Source organism: Pistacia vera, unplaced genomic scaffold (assembly GCF_008641045.1).
Source record: "Pistacia vera cultivar Batoury unplaced genomic scaffold, PisVer_v2 Contig408, whole genome shotgun sequence".
In the NCBI taxonomy this organism is placed as follows: Eukaryota; Viridiplantae; Streptophyta; class Magnoliopsida; order Sapindales; family Anacardiaceae; genus Pistacia; species Pistacia vera.
Window position 1 is genome coordinate 85069 of NW_022196233.1, and position 22033 is coordinate 107101.

At 33.9% G+C, this 22033-nt stretch overlaps 2 protein-coding genes across 3 annotated transcripts; both read left to right on the forward strand.

Annotated features, from left to right (window-relative positions):
* The first annotated feature begins 8418 nt into the window (after positions 1 to 8418).
* LOC116142437 (TNF receptor-associated factor homolog 1a-like) lies at positions 8419 to 18451 on the forward strand. The gene is made up of 13 exons (XM_031427854.1): positions 8419 to 8545; positions 9140 to 9365; positions 10781 to 10892; positions 11373 to 11461; positions 11573 to 11641; positions 11719 to 11848; positions 12390 to 12548; positions 12704 to 13052; positions 13979 to 14091; positions 14440 to 14590; positions 15089 to 15543; positions 15627 to 15832; positions 16787 to 18451. The coding sequence occupies exons 2-13, from the start codon at positions 9185 to 9187 to the stop codon at positions 18157 to 18159; spliced, it is 3387 nt and encodes a 1128-aa protein (XP_031283714.1). The 5' UTR covers positions 8419 to 8545; positions 9140 to 9184; the 3' UTR covers positions 18160 to 18451.
* Positions 18452 to 18778: 327 nt separating this feature from the next.
* Positions 18779 to 20697, forward strand: LOC116142439 (60S acidic ribosomal protein P1-like). Of its 2 annotated transcripts, none has more exons than XM_031427856.1 (5): positions 18779 to 18936; positions 19015 to 19095; positions 19528 to 19651; positions 19761 to 19858; positions 20501 to 20697. In XM_031427856.1, exons 2-5 carry the CDS (start codon positions 19027 to 19029, stop codon positions 20552 to 20554), a joined length of 345 nt encoding a protein of 114 aa, XP_031283716.1. In that variant the 5' UTR covers positions 18779 to 18936; positions 19015 to 19026; the 3' UTR covers positions 20555 to 20697. The 2 variants fall into 2 exon arrangements, with proteins under 2 accessions (XP_031283716.1, XP_031283715.1); XM_031427855.1 differs by having other exon boundaries at positions 18780 to 18922.
* Positions 20698 to 22033: the final 1336 nt, after the last annotated feature.

The following is a 22033-nucleotide window of genomic DNA, read 5'->3' on the forward strand; positions in this document are numbered from 1 at the left end:
TCACGTTTTGTAAATTAATCAAGAAGCCTCCTAAATTAGTTATGTAAAGGTGTATAAATCACGTGAGTTGTAATATGAACAATCATCTTCCAATATACAAGCTTAATATTCTTGCGTCTCTCTCTGGGTACTCTTTTCTCTTCTCTCACTTTGCTTTCTCTTTTTCTCACTATTACTAGTAAAAAGTGTCAAGAATAAAAAAACCGTACTTTATTTTAAAATAAATTAATTAATTAAATAGGTGATTTTTGGAGAAAAAGAAAAAGTGTTATATGTTATATAGCTCATGTAAATATTATTTCATGCTTCTTATTAAAGGAAATATTTAATATATTATTGTTTTTATTATTAGGAAGTTAAATTAATTAATTAAATAGTTTTTTTTTTTTTAAAAAATTAGTTTAGTATATAAGATATTTCGTCAAACTTTTCTTTCTTTTCTAGCAGTAAATTACTCTTGTTTTAGAGTCCACGTGACATTTTTTTTTTACAGGAGAACGCTTTTCCCACCCAAGGTTTGACGAAACAACACTTTCTCACCCTTTAAATTTCAAAATGACACTTTCCCACCCTTTACTAGGCTATGTTATGTTTTCCGTTTATATTTTATCGAAAAGACAAAAATACCCATAAATATTTGACTTTTTAAATTTTTATTATTTTTTAATTAGCCAAAAAGTCAAAAAATAAAAAATAGCTAATCCCACCTAAAAAGTTATGTATAATACTATGAAATTGTTTAAAGTTAAATAACCTTAATATTTATTTATTTATAATATCATCAACATCTCATCGTTATTATTTAAAAACTTATTAAATTTATAATTTTTTTTTATTTTTACTAATTAATATAGAATATCAATATTCCTAATTAATTAAATAAATAAAGGAAAAATATATCTTTACACTTCAACTAATAAATAATCAAGTAACGACTTTAACTTAACTAAATTTTAATTTATAATAAACTAATTAATAAATAAACTTTTTAAGGATATTTTCATCTTTTTAGTCAAATATTAACAGAAAACACTAACAGAACCTGACGAATGGTGGACAAGTGTCATTTTGAAACTTGATGGGTGGAAAAGTGTCGTTTTACCAAACCTTGGGTGGAAAAAAGTTCTCCCTTTTTTAATTTTTGTCCAAATTAATGTTAGAAATAAAATATAAAAATTTCTTTAAACTAACAAATAAATTAACTAGTTATATTTTATTAACAAATTTAAGTAATAAATATATATATTTTTTAAAATAATAATAAATGTATATAAGAGTAATTTTGAAATTTTGAAAATAAGAAATTAAAAAAAAAAAAAAAAAAAAAAAACCCTTTTTACTCTAGTGCTAGAGTCGACTGGATTGTAACGGCTCGAGCACTAGAGTGGTTTTCCTTAGCTGCTGGAGTGAAGAGAGTAAAAGTGAAAAGAAATTTGAAGAAGGATCTTACCTACTCAAGCAATTAGAAAGAGATTAAAACTAAAATTTGACTCTTAAAAAAAGGTTTTTTAAGTAATTATTTGGTATTATAATGTGAATTTGTATCCACTATAGTGGTAGAGCAATTTTTTATCGTTTACATTTGTCAAAATTACATTACGATTAATTTTAATAATTTTATTTATATTTTGTAGTTGTAAATTCTGTGACAAGAGAGGTGATATGAAAGAATAAAAAACTTATTTATACATTATTTTCCTTTATTTAATAAGTATAAAATTTCAATTTTTTCTTCATAATATTTCTTCATTTTAAATGTCAAAGAAAATTCATAATTATCTTGTTTAAAAGAAATTATTTATAATTATATTTTTATCTAAAATATTAGGGTGTGTTTGGTTAGGGGTAATCTCCCATTACTGAGGTAATATCATCTTATATTACTTGATTATCACGTTTGATTGTCAAGTAATATAAGATTCTAGTAATTTTTCAAAACCAATAGTAATTACTATTGGTAATATAAATCTGATTACCTGAATTTTCTTAAGTATTTTAAGATTATTTGATAACCTTAATTTTGTTACAATTTTATCCCTTATTAATAAAATTTTAGGACAATAATACCCTTGTTATTTAAACAATTTACAATAAATTAATGGACAATTTTAACCTCATATTCAGGATTTTTAAGACAGAACTACCCTGTACTTCAACCAAATTACCCAAGACCATAGCCACTCCTAGTCACCCAAGACTGCGGTCGACCGCCATTGGTACTTACCGGAACATTGTACGGTCGACCGGATCTAAAATTGTTGGATTTTGATATGTTGGATGATTGTTCGACAAACATGGTATCAAAGCCACTTTCATAATCAACACTATATTATATTCAAACAATAATATTATAAATACAATCAATAAACATACCCATGCGATGAGCGGGCCTTACACCTAGACATAAAACTGTGCATGGTAGTGTATTTTTAATGATGATTGACTAATTGATGGTGGTGGATTTATGTTGTGCGATCTCCTAATTATGTCAATATATTGTGTAATTTGTAGCTGACATAATTAGGAGATTCAGTGTATCATTTTCTATCTACATAATGCTTGTAACTCTGTAGTAGATATCAACCAATTGAAACATCAAATTCTTCAAACAAATATGGTATTCAAACAAATATAGTATCAAAGCCACTTTCATAAACAACACTATATTATATACAAACAACAATACTTGAAATACAAGCAATAAACTTACCCGTGCAACGTGCGGGCCTTCCACCTAGTGTCAGAATAATACCTTACTCAAACATTTTTAACAAGACAATCATTTATATCATGTTGATAAAATCTCAAATTAAGATATTTAGTTCTCGATAAATAGATATTTCCTTTATGTTAATACATATCTTGTAGATCATGGGTTGAATTTTCAATTTATATTCTATATTACATTTATATTAATTACCATATCTTTTAGTTAATAGATTACAAACTTTATAGTACATTTATATTCCGTATTTATCTTCAATGCTTCAACTATTTGACAAAGTAAACTCCTTATAGAATTTCCTTAGGGGGCATTTGGTTGGGGATTATGTGGGATTAATGGGGTTAAGTCATCTTATATTACTTGATTACCATGTTTGGTTGTCAAATAATATAAGATACCGGTAATTTTCAAATATCAATAGTGGTTACTATTGGTAATATTAAAGGTAATTTGATTACCTCCATTTTTTTAGGTATTCTAAGATTACCAGGGTTATCTTTTTTTGTTACAATTCTATCCCTTATTAATAAAATTTTAAGACAATAATGCCCTTATTTTTAAATTTATTTACATAAATATGTCTTTTACTATTTCACCCCAATTAATTAACTTTTTTGACAAAATTACCCTTGAATTCAAAACAAATTGCAGCCCACCCAAGCCACCACCCCCACCCACCTGCCACCGGCAACTACTGCTGTGGCCAGTTGCCAGCGCAACATATTTGGCCGGAAATGGCCATATCGGTGCACGACGGACATTTTCGGCCTTCCGTGAGCCGTTAGGTTGCCGGCTGCCTACGGTGGTTGCTGGCGGCCGACAGTGGCTGGGTTGGTGGGGGTGCTTTGTTGATTTTCTAAACAGAAAAAGTGAAATATAACACAATATTTATTTTCTCATAACCACATCTGTTGGTAAATGTGTTATGTTATGAAATTGTCAGAAAATATGTCATGGTTGGCATTGTTATGAAATGGTCATTTCTCTCTTTTAAAATTCCAAACCTTGTAACTTTGATTTGAAGCTTTTTCTGTACTACTACTTCTAAATGTAATTTTCTTTTGATGTTATTTTCTATATAAATGTGTTCATTTTGCTTTGGATTTGGGTTTGTAGGGAGAAATCAGATCGCCTTTTTCGATGCCTTGATTGTCAGTATAGGAGTGAACTTGTTAGGGTATATTTAACAAATGTGGAGCAAATATGTCGGCGTTTTGTGGAAGAAAGACGAGGGAAGCTTGGGAGGTTGATAGAGGACAAAGTTGGGTGGACAAGGTACGGTATTATGTATATGCATAGTTGTCGACTTTCATTGTTGATTGTTCCTTTAAGATGGTATATTACTTTTGTAAGATACGGTTTGGAGCTTTTCCCATGAAGTTTATATGGTTTTTATGAAGAACTTTGCGTGTTTGATCATAATATATGTATGGCTATGGCTGCAGATAGGGGTATTCAAAAAAATATAAAAACCAAACCGAACCGATAACTGAACCAATAACCAAAAAAACGGTTCAGTTACGGTTCAAGAAATTAAAAAAATCGAATTTTTGGTTCGGGAAAAAATCAAAACCGGTTTACATATATATATATATATTAAATAAAAATAAAAATAATAATTATATATTAAATAAAATAATAATAATTTAAACTAAATCCCTAAAAAAATTGTTAGTAGTGGTCAATGGATATGTATGAATGTTTAATTTTTATTTGGATATGTATTATTTATGTTTACAATTTAAGTTAGGAAAAAAAAAAAATTTTATCCAATAAAAAAGGGGAAAACCGGTTTTCCCCCAAACCGGTTCGGTTTCGGTTTGGAAATTTTTCCGAACCGGAAAACTAGTTCGATTAAAAAAAGTGGTTAACTGGTTTGGTTAACCGCTTTTAAACACCCTAGTTGCAGCTTCTCTGCTTTTTGGTTGGGGATTGACCAAAATGTCAGGCGCAGTACCGAGGAAACACTAGCTCCTATTATTAATGTGGAGAATGTTATGTTTGTTTTGGTGGATGATGTGCTGCTACCTACTAGAGAAGGCTATCTTGTGTCATGGGCTGGGAGTTTCACACCCAAAAGGCTAACCTATTAGGTGGAGAGACTCCCTCTTTATAAGCTCAAGACCTCCTTAATACGCTTCCCATATGGGATTCATTACACTTGGAACCATTGCTACCAAAAGGTGAAAAAGGTCCTCAAAATTGTACAAAAGGTGGGCTTTTGTAACTCAGGCAAATGAGCTATATATGTTCTTGGTTAGTATGAATGAGAATGCACAAGTTGTCTGATTCAGGTTAATCCTTCAATAGTTGCTATGAAGTTTGAGTTGCTTTCATTCCTTTTATTTTTTCCTTGGAGGTGGTTTGCAGGTTTCTATTCGAATGATTTCTTATCAATATCGTGCTGATTAATGTTCCGGACCTTTCAGAAATTCTGAACAAATGACATTTCTGCATGCATATGTTATCTATAAAATGGATTATCGATAGGGAATTAACTCCACATTTCATTGAATGACTTAGCAACATGTACTCATTTGTATACAGGATGGTAGCTCTGGGGAGGACTGTGGAAATTTCTGTCCTTGCCCATATATGCAGAGGCAAGAAGAGCTAATTGAGTAGCAGACATTGGATTCCCATACATGAGTGATGAGGTTGGTTTGCTACTGGGATAATCAACCATCTTTAGCCACATGGCTTCACTAGAACCATCAATGTCGTCACTTTGAGCTCCTCTACTTTTACATGGGCTTTCATGAATTCTTAAGCTCATTTTCCAGAGTTTAGATGGGTGGAACGAGGTTGTTTGGATGAAAAGAAAGTAAAGGAGAATACGAGGGAAAGCTAAAGAGAACTCTAGATAAGTTTTAAAATATACAAAGCGAACTTGATCTTATTTGGGGATTATTTTACATCAGCTACTTTTTCGCTATCCTTTCATTCAACTTTTTTTTTTTTTTTCTTAATTTGTTCTCTCTACATAGTATTAATTTAATTTTATAGCATTTATTAAAGTAGAAACTGTTGCATGAATGGTGTTTTGATAAAAACATACTATAATGCAGAAACATGATTGGTTTGAGAAAGGAAAGCATTTAATACCAGAATTTGATGATTAAACTTTAAAGTAATAGCTTTTTGGGTTAAACAAACGACTAGGAGTGTTCCACGTGGATAGAACAATTAAAGTGTCATTAGCAATGCTTGAGGCTAACGTATGATAATATGTCTCAACTGTAATTGTAATATATTAATATTATATAATATATATACTTTTGTATACAAGTTAATATAATACAAGTTATACATTTTATTTACATATGGTGTTTAATTAAAATATCTATATGGTGTTTAATTAAAGTATATAATTTTTATTTTTGTGTAAAAATAAAGAATAAATACATTTTGAGAAACGCATTTAATATTTATTTGCATAAAAAGCAATGAAAAAAAGAGCAGTATAACAACATCTAAAAACATTTGTACAAAATGTCTCATACAGTTTGAAACACTTTTTTTTTTTTTGTTTTGGAAAAAGATAAAATATATTAAGAAAGAAAAAATATACAAAAAAAAAAAAGGGCATATCTCAAGAGGAGGTCAAAACGACCAAAACTGAAAGACAGAAAGGTAAAACAAGGGCACAAAGCCCAAAAAGGAACGCAAGTCCTGAAACTAGTCAGGCAACTAAGGGGGGTTTGTCTGAGCTTATAAAATTAGCTTATAAGCAACAAGTGCTTATAAGCTAATTTTAGCTTATAACTTTTGAAATTTTAAGCAATTACGTGTTTGATTAAAATACTTATAAGTGACTGATAAGTAGTTGACGTGTTTGGTAAAATGTGGCTTATAAGTATATTTTATTATAAAATGACTAAAAAAGATACTACATTAAACAAGGGTATACTAAGGAATTTTAAAATTAAACAAGGATAATGTGGTAATATACTTGGTCAAACTAGCTTATAAGCAGAGTACTTATAAGCCAAAAAAAAAAGTACCTCCCCTCAACTTATTTTTTTTGGCTTATAAGCTCAACTTATAAGCTCAAAAAAGTTATAAATAAACAGGTCAATTTAATTTTAGAGCTTATAAACTAGTTTGACCAGCTTATAAGCTTAGACAAACACCCCCTAAATATATCGCTAAGTTAAGGTGAGATGTCGAACTTAGAGACTAAGTCAGAAACCTGATCTTGAACTAAAGTACAAATATCATGAATGAGAATCCATAGGGAGTTGTGCTATTGATTGAAAACTCGATTATTTCCTTCATACTAAAGAAAAAAAAAAGGTGGTTGATAAGATTAATCGTGTAAGGGCATGCTTAAAATCGCCTTTGCGGTAGAGATGCAAACTATCATACTGAAGCAGAGAAAGCCATGGGATAAGTGTTTTAATTGAGACTTCCCCCCATACCTAAGACGGGAAATCACAATTAAAAAATAGGTGCTCATAGGACTCAGCAACTCTGTTTTAAAAACTGGATTGGACTGATCGGTCGAACCGGGATTCGACAGCTTTTCTGGTCTGGTTCAGGTCTTAGGGGGGTTTTATAATATTTCAAAATTATAAGGGTTAACTGTAATTTTATAGGAGTGTTTTGGAGATATGTCAAAAGTTTAGGGATTAATTGGTAATTTTTTGGAGACTTTTTGAAATAAATAAAAATTTTAAGGACTAATTTAAACTTTTATAGGGGAATTTTTGTAATATATTAAAATTTAAGGGATTAATAATAGTTTTTTAAAAATAAAATTATTGCTGACGTCATCGGTCCAACCGATCGGTTCAATCGATTGGATCGGTTGACCTGTGACCCAGGCAGCAAAACGGGTTGCCCTCCGATCCGGGTTTTAAAACAATACTCAGCAGTTGAACTACATAAAACACACTGAGATGACGCAAGAAAACAGTATGAAGACGATCCATAGTGTGCAGTTTGCCATCAAATAAAAGAATGCCTTGGGATATGACTGAAACACTTAAACACTGATTTTTCAGTATGATTGAAACATAATTTTTAATTTAGAAAACGATTTGAAATATTTTTAAGAAAAGCTTTTTCTTGAGAATATTTTGTAAATGGGAAAGTTTTTCTAACATAAAACAAAATTATTTGCTCGGCTATATATAAACACTTAACGGGGTCGACCGGAAACCCACGCCGAATCCATAACCTTGAAACCTGTCTAAAACCGGCCCAACCCATTTCCTTTCAAAACTGAAAACACAGCATCCCAAACCCTAACTGCTACATGTTCTTAGTCATAAAAAAAAGGAAAAAAAAAAAAGAGTGGAGCCCACAATGTGTTAAGCCAATCAAGAAGAACGAGTTATAAGGTAAGCAAAGGGCACCCTAACCTAGAGACCTAGTGAAGCCAAGAGCCACCATCACCTCCTTCTTCTATGCTCTCTAATATTAGTCACCGACCTCCTTTTTTTTTTAATAAATTTATTTATATTAGCCCTTAATTAATTAATTTCTTAATAATAGAGGAAAATAAAAAAAAAATAAATAAAATAGGAAAGAAAGAGGGTAGAGGAGGAACAAAAACAAGCCAACCCACTCTCTTGTTCCTCCTTCGCTTACTGTCTCTTTTATTTTCTCTATATTTAATAATAAAAAAAAGGACAAAAACAAAATTTAATTAAATAAATCAAACAACAAATTTTCGTTTTTCGGTCTCTCTCTCTCTTCTCATCCCTTGCTGCTCCTTGTATTGGACCCCTCTTTATCTTTCTTTCTCTTCTCTCTAAAATCTCGAAGAGCTGTCATAAACCAATTTGGGAACAGCCCTCTGGTCTTTGGTTTCAGGTTCGATCTGTACGATGTCGTCTGCGTTTTTCAATTCCTTGATTTTTTGTTTCCTGTTTTAGGGTTTGATTTTGATTGGGGTTTTGGGGATTTCTCTGGACGATCTTCATCTTTTTTGTCGCATATTGTAATCTTGATAATTTTGATTATTTCCTTATTCTTTCTTTTGATAGTTTATTCAGTTTTCAATCTAATTGATTATTCTTTAACCGGGTTTTTGAGATTTTGATATTCAAGTTTATTTCTGATTGTTTTGATTTTTTGGTGTTTTGTATTAATATCCTTTTAGAGACAATGAAAATTATAATATATCAGAATAGCGATGAAAATTTCAGAAGCCAAACATATGTTTATTTTTATTATTATTGTTACTTTGTTTTGAATTGAAAACCTATTAGCTTTAAAATTGAGACGGTTTCTGGTGTATTTATGGTCTTATGTGTGGGTTTTTGTTTTTTGATATTTTGGTGAATTGGTAACATTTGTAATGTGTTTAATATTTTTTTTTTTGGGTGAAGTGATTTTTGAGAGCTGATGTTGACTCTTTTTATTTATTTATTTATTTATTTTTTATGTGGGTGTGTTGTACTATAGGGAGTGGAGTCGAAGGAGTGTGGGGGAGGGAATTCTGGAGTGGAAATGGCGGGGGTTTTGAGCGAGGAGGCTGGAGTGGGAAGGTCTGTGGAGGGGATTTCGAGTGGACAGCGTTGCCAATCAGGGGAAGCACTAGCAGAGTGGCGGTCTTCTGAGCAGGTGGAGAATGGAACTCCATCGACTTCGCCCCCTTATTGGGACACTGACGATGATGACGATGATGGCTGTATGGTTTTGGCACCCTATTTTGTATATGAGTTTGTGTTCCGTGATTCTAAGTAACTTTGCAATTTTGTCTTGTTCTCAATGACTTTAAGTTCTGAACGGAGGAAATATATGAAGTATGAGGAAGGGGGCAGTGATTGTGAGCAGAAAATACTTTGATAATTGACATGGTTCTCTATGAGTTTTTCAGCTTATGGGTGATTGTTATATAATGTCTATACAGCCCAAGGAGCTTGAGGGTGAAAATTGCATTTTCTAAAATTCTCATACTTTTTACACCCTAATATTATTTGATCATATTAAATGGATGATTATATTTGGTCATGGGATAATATGTGGTGGAGATGGAGATTCTATAGGCATGTTTGTGGGTGCCTGAATGGTTTTGACTACTTTCTTGCTTTTTGTGCCTGAATTATGTGTTCACCTGATAGTAGGTTGCAAAACCATCAAATTATTAGTGTTTAAACTGTCTGTTTACAATTTTAGAGCCTTGCGTTTTATATCCTTGTGTGGTGTTTTGACAGACCAGTTGTCCCCCCTCTAGATATTATACATCGGTCATGCTTCTCTAGTTTTCATACTTTCTTTATCTGCCCAATAATGTACTACCTGGTCTCAAAAAGTGGCAGCGAAGGGAACATACAAACAGTTTATTTACCTTTTTGATCCTTTTCCCCGGATTCTTTTAGATGAATTTAGGAACTATGCAGCAGGGGTGAATTAATTAGTTTGCTTTCCAAAACAACAGCGGACTAAGTGAACTAAGTCGAATAACAAGAAATTTAGAGGTTTTCCATTTTCTTTTCTCTATTGCCTGCTAAGTAAGCAAATCATCATATAATGCAAAATTGGAATATAGATTTTACTGAATGCAGTCATTGTCTTTGAGGGCAAATTCCTTTACAGGATTTTTTTTTTTTAATCTTGAACTGTTTAAGGTGGAAACCATCTTCCTGATAGATTGCTAATAATATGTAATATATAGAAGAATAAGTGAGCTTGGTATTTTACGATGCTTGATCTTTGATATTTTAGACCTTGTTTCGACTTATGACAGTTATACATTTTTCTTTATCATGCTGGTAAATTGTTTAGACTTCCATTTAGCTTGGTTTTGCATACTTTGTAAGGAGAATATGTCGAATGATATCCCTGTGGAGGGTTCTTTTTATTCTATATGGCTACTGATGTATATAGGCAGTTGAGTGTGAAGATGATGCTAATGGAGTGTAAATATGCTAGCTTTTCCATCCAGTAGTCTAAACTTGGAAGTGGACTGAGACAGCTGCACATGTTTTGCTTTTACATTTTCTCTTCATGAAGAAATATTGGCTTATCTTCTTGCTTTCTATGTTATGTTCAAACATCTTTTACCACCATTCTACTTCTCTAACTAAGATGACTTCTTCTTAGGGCCAAAACCTTCTGAGTTATATGGAAAATACACGTGGAAGATAGAGAATTTTTCACAGATTAGCAAACGAGAACTCCGTAGTAATGCATTTGAAGTTGGTGGCTACAAATGGTATGAGGTTTAGAGTATGAATGGTTTCTCATTCTTTTTTCTCCATTGCTTTTCTTATTAATTTGTGCGTATATATCTTTGTATATTTGTTAAGTGGCACGAACACGTGTGTTAGTATACGTCTCTCAGATGCTTAGTTCATTTTTAACGCTAGTGAAAGATGAGCTTTTTGAATTGTCAGATAGCTCTAAAATTTCTCATTCGTAATTTTTATTCTTTACTTTCTGTTGAAGGAAATTCTTATGGCATCATATGTATGTGTCTATGTAATGTATGTAATTCTTCATTATGATTGATGGGTTCTTCATCTGTAAATTTTTAGAAGTCTCATTTACATTTCTTCTGAGAATTTTTCATAGAAGTCACAAAGTTGTTAATTCACTTCCATTAACTGCTCTAGTAGGTCATGTCTTCCTTCTTATAGATTGACAAGTTGCCACATTTGTTGCTTACGATAATACTTTCTGCTGTCGGTCACAGGTATATCTTAATTTATCCCCAGGGCTGTGATGTTTGCAATCATCTCTCATTGTTTCTCTGTGTTGCAAATCATGACAAACTCCTACCAGGTTTGATATTATCAATGGGTTTCGTATTGCAAGAACTTGCTTACTTTTTTTTTTTCTTTTCTCGATCTTTATGGTTATAATCATGCGTTTTCTCTTGTCTTTGTGAACCAGGCTGGAGTCATTTTGCTCAGTTTACAATAGCTGTTGTAAATAGAGATCCAAAGAAGTCAAAATATTCTGGTTGGTTTGCTGAAAAGAGTTTTTGTTTAACATATCCAGGTTCTTGATTTATAATTTAGTAAATGCAAATTTTGCAGATACTTTACATCGTTTTTGGAAAAAAGAGCATGACTGGGGTTGGAAAAAGTTCATGGAGCTATCAAAAGTGTCTGATGGGTTTAAAGATGGTGACACTCTAATTATAAAGGCTCAAGTTCAAGTCATCAGGTATCTTCAATGCTTCATCTATTTGACAAAGTAAATTTCATATAGAATTTCCTTTAATATTTTTGCAAGGATAGTCTTAGGTATTTGATTTTTGGCTTGGTAATGTTCTTGTATCATGGTCTTTGACGATTTAAAGTTGGGTAAGATTTTCCATGAATAACGATGAGTATTCTGTAAAATTGTTAGCTCTTTTACATGAGTTTTGCTGAACGAAAAAGTGAAATATGCTCATGTTTGTGGTAACTTGTGAACTTCGATCATTACTTTCTTATGACTATTTAGTACCACTGCAGTGCAATGGTTTTTTTTTTTTTTTCATAATCACATTCTGCTGCTTAATTTATTATGTTATGAAGTTGAAAATATGCCATTGTTGGCATTTTATAACGTGAAATCCCCCAAGTCATTTCTCTCTTTAAACTTCTAAACCTTTTAACTTTGTGTTATTTTAAGCTTTTTCTGTATTACTTCTTCTATATGTATCTTCCTTTTGATGTTATTTTCTGTATAAATTGGTGTTTATTTTGCTTTGGGTTTGCAGGGAGAAATCAGATCGCCCTTTTCGATGCCTTGATTGTCAGTATAGGAGAGAACTTGTTAGGGTATATTTGACAAATGTAGAGCAAATATGTCGGCGTTTTGTGGAAGAAAGGCGAGGGAAGCTTGGGAGGTTGATAGAGGACAAAGCTCGGTGGTCAAGGTATTGTATATTCATATTTATTTACTTATATTTTCTATTATTCCTTTAAGATGGTGTATTACTTTGGTAAGGTATGGAGCTTTTCCCATGATTATGTGGTTTTTGTGGAGAAATTTGCATGTTTGATAATGATATATATATTGCTATGGTGGCAGCTTCTGTGCTTTCTGGTTGGGGATTGACCAAAATGCCAGGCGCCGTATGTCTAGAGAGAAAACAGATGTAATTCTGAAAGTAGTTGTAAAACACTTTTTTATAGAAAAGGAAGTCACATCTACTCTGGTAATGGATTCCTTGTATAGTGGATTGAAGGCTCTTGAAGGGCAGGCCAAATGCAAGAAAGTGAGGCCACAGTTGTTGGATGCCGAGGAAACACGAGCTCCTATTGTTCATGTAGAGAATGATATGTTTGTTTTGGTGGATGACGTGCTGCTACTACTAGAGAGGGCTGCCTTGGAACCATTGCCACCAAAAGATGAGAAGGGTCCTCAAAATCGTACAAAGGTGGGTTTTGTAACTCTGGTATAATTTAGTTATGCCATTGGATAGTATGAACCGGAGAATGCACGGGTTGTTTGATTTAGATTAATCCTTTAATTGATGCTATGAAGTGTGCGTTGCTTTCATTCCTTTTAATTGTTTCTTTGGAGGTGGTTTGCAGGTTTCTGTATGAATGACTTCTTATCAATATTGTACTGATTAATGTTCTGGAGCTTTCAGAAATTCTGAACCAATGACGTTGTGTATGCATATGTTATTTTCTAATTTGAAGTTTTGTTGGCCCTACAGAAAGTTGAATGGTTAAGGGTGGGTTTTGTTAGGGTAGGTTTATTGGGTTCTGGAGGAGTTGGTGCTGGGTATTTAGGTCGTGGTGGTATTAGGGTACTGGTGGCAGCTTTTGTGGTGGTAGAGCAGTCTTGCTTGCAGTAGAGAAACTTCGGTGACAGCTTTGGTGGTGGTAAGAGTGGTTTTGCATGTGTAGACAAATTCTGGCGGCAGCGGTGCTTTAGTTATATACCCTAATTATTTTGATTTCATGCATAGATTTTTTTTTTTTAATTTATTTTTATTTTATTTTATGAGTACTTGTTTCTGAAAAATTATGTTGCCAATGCCTCTGTTACAAATAAATAGAAGATGGATCTGGGTCTGAAAGTAGAGGAAAAAGATTTGGTGTTGCTCACCTTATAATATTAGGATGTGATGTGCCGTTCTTTGAGTTTGTTTAATCTTATTTATTTTGGTATTATGTGCGATGGAGTTTATTAGCTTTATTGTTTGTTTCATCAATGATTTGAGTATATAATTGATGTGGAATTTTGTGAAAATGGAAGTTACATTCTTAAGTTACAATAACTTGGTTCTATATATAAATATTTAACTATATGTTTCATTTAATGACTTAGCAACATGTCCTCATTTGTATACAGGATGGTAGCTCTGGGGAGGACTTTAACAAGGATTCCATTGAGCGGGATGAAAGGCGTCTTACAGAATTGGGGCGTAGAACTGTGGAAATTTTTGTCCTCGCCCATATATTCAGGTATTTTATTTGTTTATTATGCATTTCAAATTGCTGAAAATTATGTCTTTTCTACAACTGAATCACATAGGCAATGTTGAGTTTTCTGTTAATGATTGTAGGTGTTTCTAGCATGTAGGTTAATTATATTTTCCAGTGATGTTTACAGATTTCAATTTTTTTTTTAATTGTTTGGTACCTCGCACACAACCTTTATTGGTTTTCTTTCTGATGGAATTCACTGCAAAGTTATCTTTCGATCATGCTGCTGGGATATTTTATTAGCCTTGAGGTTCTAGTGGAACGATTATATTTTACCTGCTTGTCAGTAAACATGGATGCCTAAACTATTTTCATTGGTGCATACAGCAATAAAATTGAAGTTGCCTATCAGGAAGCTGTTGCATTGAAGAGGCAAGAAGAGCTAATTCGTGAAGAGGAAGCAGCATGGCTGGCTGAAAGTGAGCAGAAGGCTAAACGTGGTGCTGCTGAAAAGGAGAAGAAAACAAAGAAAAAACAGGTATGGTATCTTAGTCTTCATTTGGAAAGACTGAGAGCTACAATTGAGTTTTCATTCTACAAAGGGATATCAGAGACCTTTGATCTCCTTATTGAATTGACTTTGTTGGGTATTTCTTATCATTTATTTACAAAATTTGTTAGGGAAACTTGGGCTAAGATATGCATTTATAATTTATTTGTCATCACATAATCACTTTTTAGACACCTCACCTGATTTTTGTTATATGATTGCTGATGTGGTTATTGTGTCTTGTATTGAAGTAGCTGACATGCAATATCAGCAGTTAGATATTTTTTGTTGCTGCATCATTTTTTTGGCTATGATATTTGTTTTCATATTGCATCTTTTTATTATCCAATATTGCAAATTTATAACGAAATATTGAGTTTGCCAATATTAAAGTTTTCGTAGTTTTCTCATGGATTGCTTGCTTTTCTTTTTGGAAAGTGATACCATTTCCCCTTTTTTTTTTTTTTTTTTTAATTATTATTGCAGGCTAAGCAGAAACGGAACAATCGCAAAGGGAAAGAAAAAAAGAGGGAGGAAAGGCCCAGTGCTGGTATTCAGGACAAGCATGAAGAAGAAAACCTTAGTGATGAGAAAAAGGAGCCCATTTCAGAAGATGCTCAGCCTGTGCTTGAAAAGCCTGACATGCTGGAAGATATTTCGGATGTTTCTGATTCAGCGGATGGTGTTGCTGAAGTGCTTCAGCCTGATTCAGAAGACAGGGATACTGATACATCTGAAGTTACGCCTCCAACGGAAGCCAGTAGCAGTGGAATTTGTAGCCTATCATCTGTACCGAATGGTATGGCTGAAAAAAGGAGTCCAATGGATGATAGTTCATCAACGTGTTCTACCGATTCGGTCCCATCAGTTGTGAATCTTGTGATGAATGGTCCCTATAAAGGGAACTCCTTAAACTACCAGAATCAAAAGTCACCTAGCAGGTAAACAAATAATTATATTTATGTTACTTGTACCGCAACAGAATATTCAGAATTCATTTGACTTGGCTTGCTTGAATTTGTAGAGGGAAGAACCAGCGAGGTAAGGTGACACATGATGGGAATAATTGGGCAAATGAAACAGATGATCAGCCTTCTAGGTCTGCTACAGATGCAGGGGAGCATAATGACGTCTCTGAAAGCAATAAGGCTGGTGAATCTGAGTCTGAGACAGTTGTTTCATCCTTGCCGGATCGGCCAAAGTGGCTTGAGCAGCATGTTGCCAAGAAGGTGCTTTAGGATAATTCTCTCTCGAATCTTGGTGAATCTGAGTCTGAATTTTAATGCTGTTAGTAGCATAGATTTCAGAAGCATGGAAATGATGCATTCATTTTGATTGACTTCATCTATTTGTTAGCTTTCTATGACTTTGAAGTTGTTTTGTTTGTTTGCTTTATTATGTGGAAAAAAATCTTATTTTTTTGTCGTTTCAAAAGAAATATTTGTTTGACTTTTACAGCATATGCGGATTGTAAAATTAGTGTCTTGTCCTTCTAGTATTATTAATATTATTTTCATAATTTTTTATGGGCATATCGATCTATTTTATTCATCCTTTTCTTTTTGGGGACACTTCTATTGCAAATTATGCATTTTGGACCCTTGAGGACATGGCACTCATGTCCAACTGCCAGGGACCCTTGAGCACACTCTATAGGAGGATTCATATTTCTAAAATATGTGTAAAATTTGAGCATTCTATGTGGATTTGGGTATGAAACTTTCACATACTTGCAATCTTGACAATTGTTTTATGTTAAGTGGTTCTTTTACAAGTAAACAAATAGATGGTCATGGTTGAACTATCATAATATACGTATGTTTGAGACCTTTTATCTTTTGTTGATGAAGTTGTTTATTGTTTTGCATCTGTTGAAACACAACTCGTATACATGTTTACAGATTATAGTTGTTTAGGGAATGAACAAAAACTATTCCTAGTACTTAGTTTGAATATATGCAGACACATCTTCTTTATCACAAGCTGTTTGAAGGTAATTTTGAGTGTTTGCTCAAATATTGGAAGATTTTGTTCTTGATTTCTTCTGCATGGTTTTTTTTTCTTTAAATCATTAAAGCTTTTAGTTTCTCTTCAGAGAGCTACGTTAAAAAAATTTATATTTATTTTTTGAAATTTTTTATATTCTTGAGTGTTGTCATGATGGGAATTACTTTTTTATGTAATAGGAAGTTGTTCCGGTACAAAAGAAACCAATTATCAAAGATCCAGTGGATGCAGAAAGACCTAAAGAGAAGACAGCAGCTGTATCATCCTCTCCAAGAAGCCCACCTAGAAATATGCAGTCCACTGCTCAATTGAAGTCAGATCTGAAGAGCGCTGCTACTGCAGATCCTGTTCCAAATATGAAAGCAACTCCAAATGGCCAGCAACAGACTGATCAAGTAGCAGCATTGAATACTTCATCCCAATCCACTGGCGTGGTTAGATCTGAGATCCAGAAGGCTGCTGTGCCAAAGCCGACTGAAAAGCCCCTGGAACAGCAGCTACCTATGATGTCAAGGCCCTCTAGTGCCCCACTTGTGCCTGGTCCTCGGCCAACTGCTCCTGTTGTTTCCATGGTGCATACTTCCCCACTCCTTGCCCGTTCTGTTAGTGCAGCTGGGCGGTTAGGTCCTGATCTCTCACCTGCTACTCATAGTTATATTCCCCAGTCCTATAGAAATGCCAAAATGGGAAACCCTGTTAGTTCAAGTTCAGCTGGTTTAGCTCATCCTAGCTCTCCTAGTTTGGGGGTGAATCCGTCTCCTGCATACTCACCACAGCATACCATGGTATCTGCACCTATGTATATACCCCAGAGCTCAGAAAGGATGGAGCCAAATCAAGTCCAGTCAGGCTTTCCTTTTGGCATGGTATCTCGGGATGTCTTACAGAATGGGCACCAGTGGGTCGAGAGTTCCCAAAGGGATGGCAACAGAATGATGCACCGTGATCCTTCTTCCCTGGTCAATGATATGCAAAACCTTGACTTATACAAGCCTGTGCCCTCCGGATCCAGGGAGCACTTTTCTAATGAGTTTTCTGCCTGTACATCTGGAAGACAAACCCAAGGTGTGTTGGCAGATGAATTTCCTCACCTTGATATCATCAATGACCTGCTTGATGAAGAACATGGAGCTGGGGTGGCAGCTAAGGCAAGCACAGTCCTTCAGTCTCTCGGCAATGGACCACATGTTTTAAATCGGCAGTTTTCTTTCCCATGTGATATGAGCATATCAGGTGACTCATCCGGTTCATGTAGGTTTGAACGGACAAGAAGTTACCATGATGATGGGTTCCACCGCGGTTATAGTTCTTCTGGCAGCCATTATGACTCGGTAAGGGAATATATTCCCCAAACTAGTGCAGTGCACTATCCAAATGGGCAAATAGATGGGATGGTTCCAACCGTGTGGCAGATGACTGGTTCTGATCTATCATTACTAGGTGTGAGGAACGTAGAAGGCGATGGTTACCCCTATTTCCACCCAGAGTATTCAAATTTGGCATGCGGTGTTAATGGCTACACAGTATTCCGACCTTCAAATGGACAGTAAAGGAGGGTACGACGGAGTTAGCCCGCCAATTAGAGGGTTATTTTTCCGTTGTAATAATGTATTTGAAGGAATTGTTGGGTATTAGATTTGGAGTGAGGTTGTAATCTTTCCATAAGAAAAAAAAAAAAATGTTATGTAAAGAGTGTTTCTGCCTTTGTTTTTATCAAGTTATTTAGTTTTTTCCTAGAAAATGAGGTTTTGATGTATTTTGGGCATTTGGTTAATGGTTGATAAATTTCATCTACAGCTTGCTGCTATTCCTCAGTAAAATTCTGGAAACAGGTTTATGTTATTCTGCCCCACTTGCCTTCGCAAAACCCTATGTGTATCAAATATGATTATATGGAATAGGGAGGGTTCTGCAGGTTTTTTTTTCTATACAAGTTTTGACACAATTTTGTGTTCTTTAATCTTTGGATTAAAGAAAAATCAATGGTCAAGATAGAATGAGTTGAAAATTATATGAGGGTAGAATCTCTCTTCATACTCTATATCTGTATTCTGTACATCCGAAACAAACATTTGTATTTCTAGTATCTAATAACAATTAAAAGTTCGAATAATGAAGAAATTGTCTCCTCAGGATTTGAGTCTACTGGATTGTATAGGGCCCGATCCAGTTCTCCACTCCAGTGTCCAAACACGTTACTTCACCAGCAATATATAAAAGTGTAATGCTAGGGTTTAATACGACAAGAACGTATAAATTCGCCCCAAAACTCAAAACACTTTCACTCGCCGGCACTTAAAATTTCCGACTGTGGTAGTATTTCTGTGGTAATTTTCTGTTATCTATACTTTGATAACATCGATGAATATGTCTCATTTCAGTTTTCTTGTTAATGTTATTTGCAGAACGAAGAAAAAATGTCGACCGGAGAGCTTGCTTGCACCTATGCTTCTCTCATTCTCCATGGAGATGGAATCGTCATTACTGTGCGTTCTCTCTCTGTTCCCCTTTTTCGCATTTATAGATGTTGGGTATGAAGAGAGATTCTACCCTCATATATACATTAAATAAACCTGGGATCATGCTAATCTATAAGCATCAATAGTTATCACTGAAATTACCTTAAAAAAATATAAAATGTTGAAGTAGATGATGATTTGTTTGTTTCGGAAGTCTGCAATACAAGTATGTATTGTTTTTACATTTTGAAGTACGTTGTAAACTCTATAAAAAAGCAATATGGCTAGTTCTTTTGAGTTTGTATGAATATTTTGTAGTTGGGTGAAATTATTCAGTTTTAGGAATGGTAAAGGACTGTTTACTGAGAGAGAAAAAGTGAAGATATACCTCTGTCCACTGATATGTTGGATATTTTTAAGAGGGCTTTGTTGAGTTTTCTTTCTGTTTTTATTTTTCAGCCTGAGAAGATTGCAACTCTGCTCAAGACTGCAAATTTGAATATTGAATCTTACTGGCCGAGTTTGTTTTATAAGCTGTGTGAGAAGAGAAGCATTGAAGACTTAATTCTGAATGTTGGCTCCGGTAAGCCATTTTGTGGATTGGGCTATATCATACACAATTGCTTCTTTTTTTTTATTTTTGTCTCTTGCAAGTGGTATTATTGACATTGGTTTAAACTGAAAAAATGTAGGTGGTGCCTCTGTTGCAGTTGCTGCACCAGCTGCTGCCACTGGTGGTGGTGGTGGTGGTGGTGGTGGTGCCCCTGCTGCTGCTGTTGAAGAGAAGAAGGTAGGTTCCAAACACGTTCAGCATCATACACACTATTTTCTAAGTCATATTTAAAGGAAAATTTGGAGCAGCAAAAGTTGCTTTGGTTGGAAATTTAATTTGAGTTGGTAGTTATAACTTGTTTGACAGGTAGTTTGGAAACTATTGGATAATAGTTTCTCCAGACTTAAAGTTGAATGTACCCAATGCGCTTGAATCAGCAACTCAGTTGACTTCTGTCTTTTTCACTGTTATGTCTGTCTTGTCAACTACTTTTAGAAGCTTCCCCTTGAATAGATGTTACTCTCACTAAACAGCTTTGGCTTTAGTATCGTGTTTGATTTTGATTTGTTTTTTGTGCTTTTACTTACCTTCATATTATTTATTTGATTGAGAATTCTGATTAGGCTTGTAGAAATCGTTAATAGCTCGAAGATTTAACATTTTAGTTTTGGTTGAATGTATCCAATGCACTTGAATCAGCAACTCTAGAACACACCTTCAAGTTGATGTATGACACCTAATTTCTAAATTTGTGAAATGTCTTAAGGGCCGGGATTTCTTGTTAAGTCGTTTTTATTCTCTGTACAAGGCTTACTATTTAAATAGAATTTTCATTACATTTATTTTCTAATTCATATTTTGTTCATCTTTCTCTTGCAGGAGGAGCCTAAGGAAGAAAGTGATGATGATATGGGATTCAGTTTGTTTGACTAAATTGTCACTGTATCCATCTTTGCACTGCAATCTTTAGCTCCAGAATTTTGAAGGAGACTGTTGTGTTTCTGAGGAAGTTAGACATTACATTATAATTTTCTTTAGTAAACTTAATTTAGTTAAAGTTATTATATTTGCCTTTATTCTTTTTTCAGACTTTGTTGTTTGTTGCTGGTTGTTTAGCATGATATATATCTGAGATAAGACTAATTTCTCAAGTATATTAGGGAGGGTATATAGATAAGGATTTTGGGGGGTTGTAGTGGGTATTTACTCTCTATATGAAAATTGCTGAGTAACCTAATTATTGCATCTAGAAGTATAGATGGTAGCCTCAGTTTTCGCTTGAAACCTCAAACTATTCTGTGAGCTTGTGGTCATTACTGGAAGAATATTCTTGTTTGGTGGTGTCATGAATGAGGAAATGCCAATGTAATGGTGCTGGTGGTCGATAGTTAGTGATTAAATATCGATTTGAATGCCTTTTGATTATCCGACGTAGCTTGATTCAAAAAGTTGGTGGATATTCTAATGGATAATCATAAATCTTCTGTCAGTGAGTTTTGGGCAACTTGCTATATTATAATTATCATTAATATAACAATAATGAAAGCCCAAAACATAGTGAAGTCAACTGCAAATGGTATTAGCCAGGCGTAGTTAATTATTTTTTATATAATCTCAAATTGTTGCTTAACTTGTCGTGTACTACACTCTGTTCTAAAGATTTTTACTTTCACAGCCGAAAGACTTTATCAGCAAGTCGTACATTAAAAAATTCCTCTTATATTTTTTTTTTTGTTGACTGTTGACTTATACTTCTAGAGCTCCCTTCCCTATTTCCTCGATCCCTCGTGTCCTTTGGATGTTTTGGCAGGCGGCTTTTAGCCTATCTATTTTATAATGTTTACGTGTTCCAGCTACATTTTGACACTAATGAACAACCTTGAGTATTGCCATAGTAGCGATGGTGGAGAAGAGAAAAAATGGAAACTGTATTTGACTAGTGCAAAAGAATATTTAATCTTGGTAGGTTATCGGAACACCAAATACGCCTTCAACGGTGATCTAAATCTAATCCCGTTCAAAGTCATCAAGTATGTCATCATTGACGAAAATATTAACACAAGCAGGCTTCCAGTGGCTACAACATTCAAGGTCCAAGCAATTGCAGTCCCCAAGAAGTTTCCTTTCACGAGAGAGAAGACCGGCCCCCAGAAGCCAAATCTCATCACATTAAGCAATCAAAGACTTTTTATAATCGTTTAACAAAATATCAAGTGTTTAATCCCATAACTAATCAAGCTTAATTTATGTTAATATATAGTTAGATAAACTAAAGTAGGTAGAAAAGGAAAACTGGGAATTCAAGTCCAAAAACCTCCGATTTAACGTGCTTTTATAATTACGACCCGTTCAATTTCTTTGATTTTTTGTTTTAATAGGAAAATAAACCTAGTAGTCAATAGTCAAAATCTT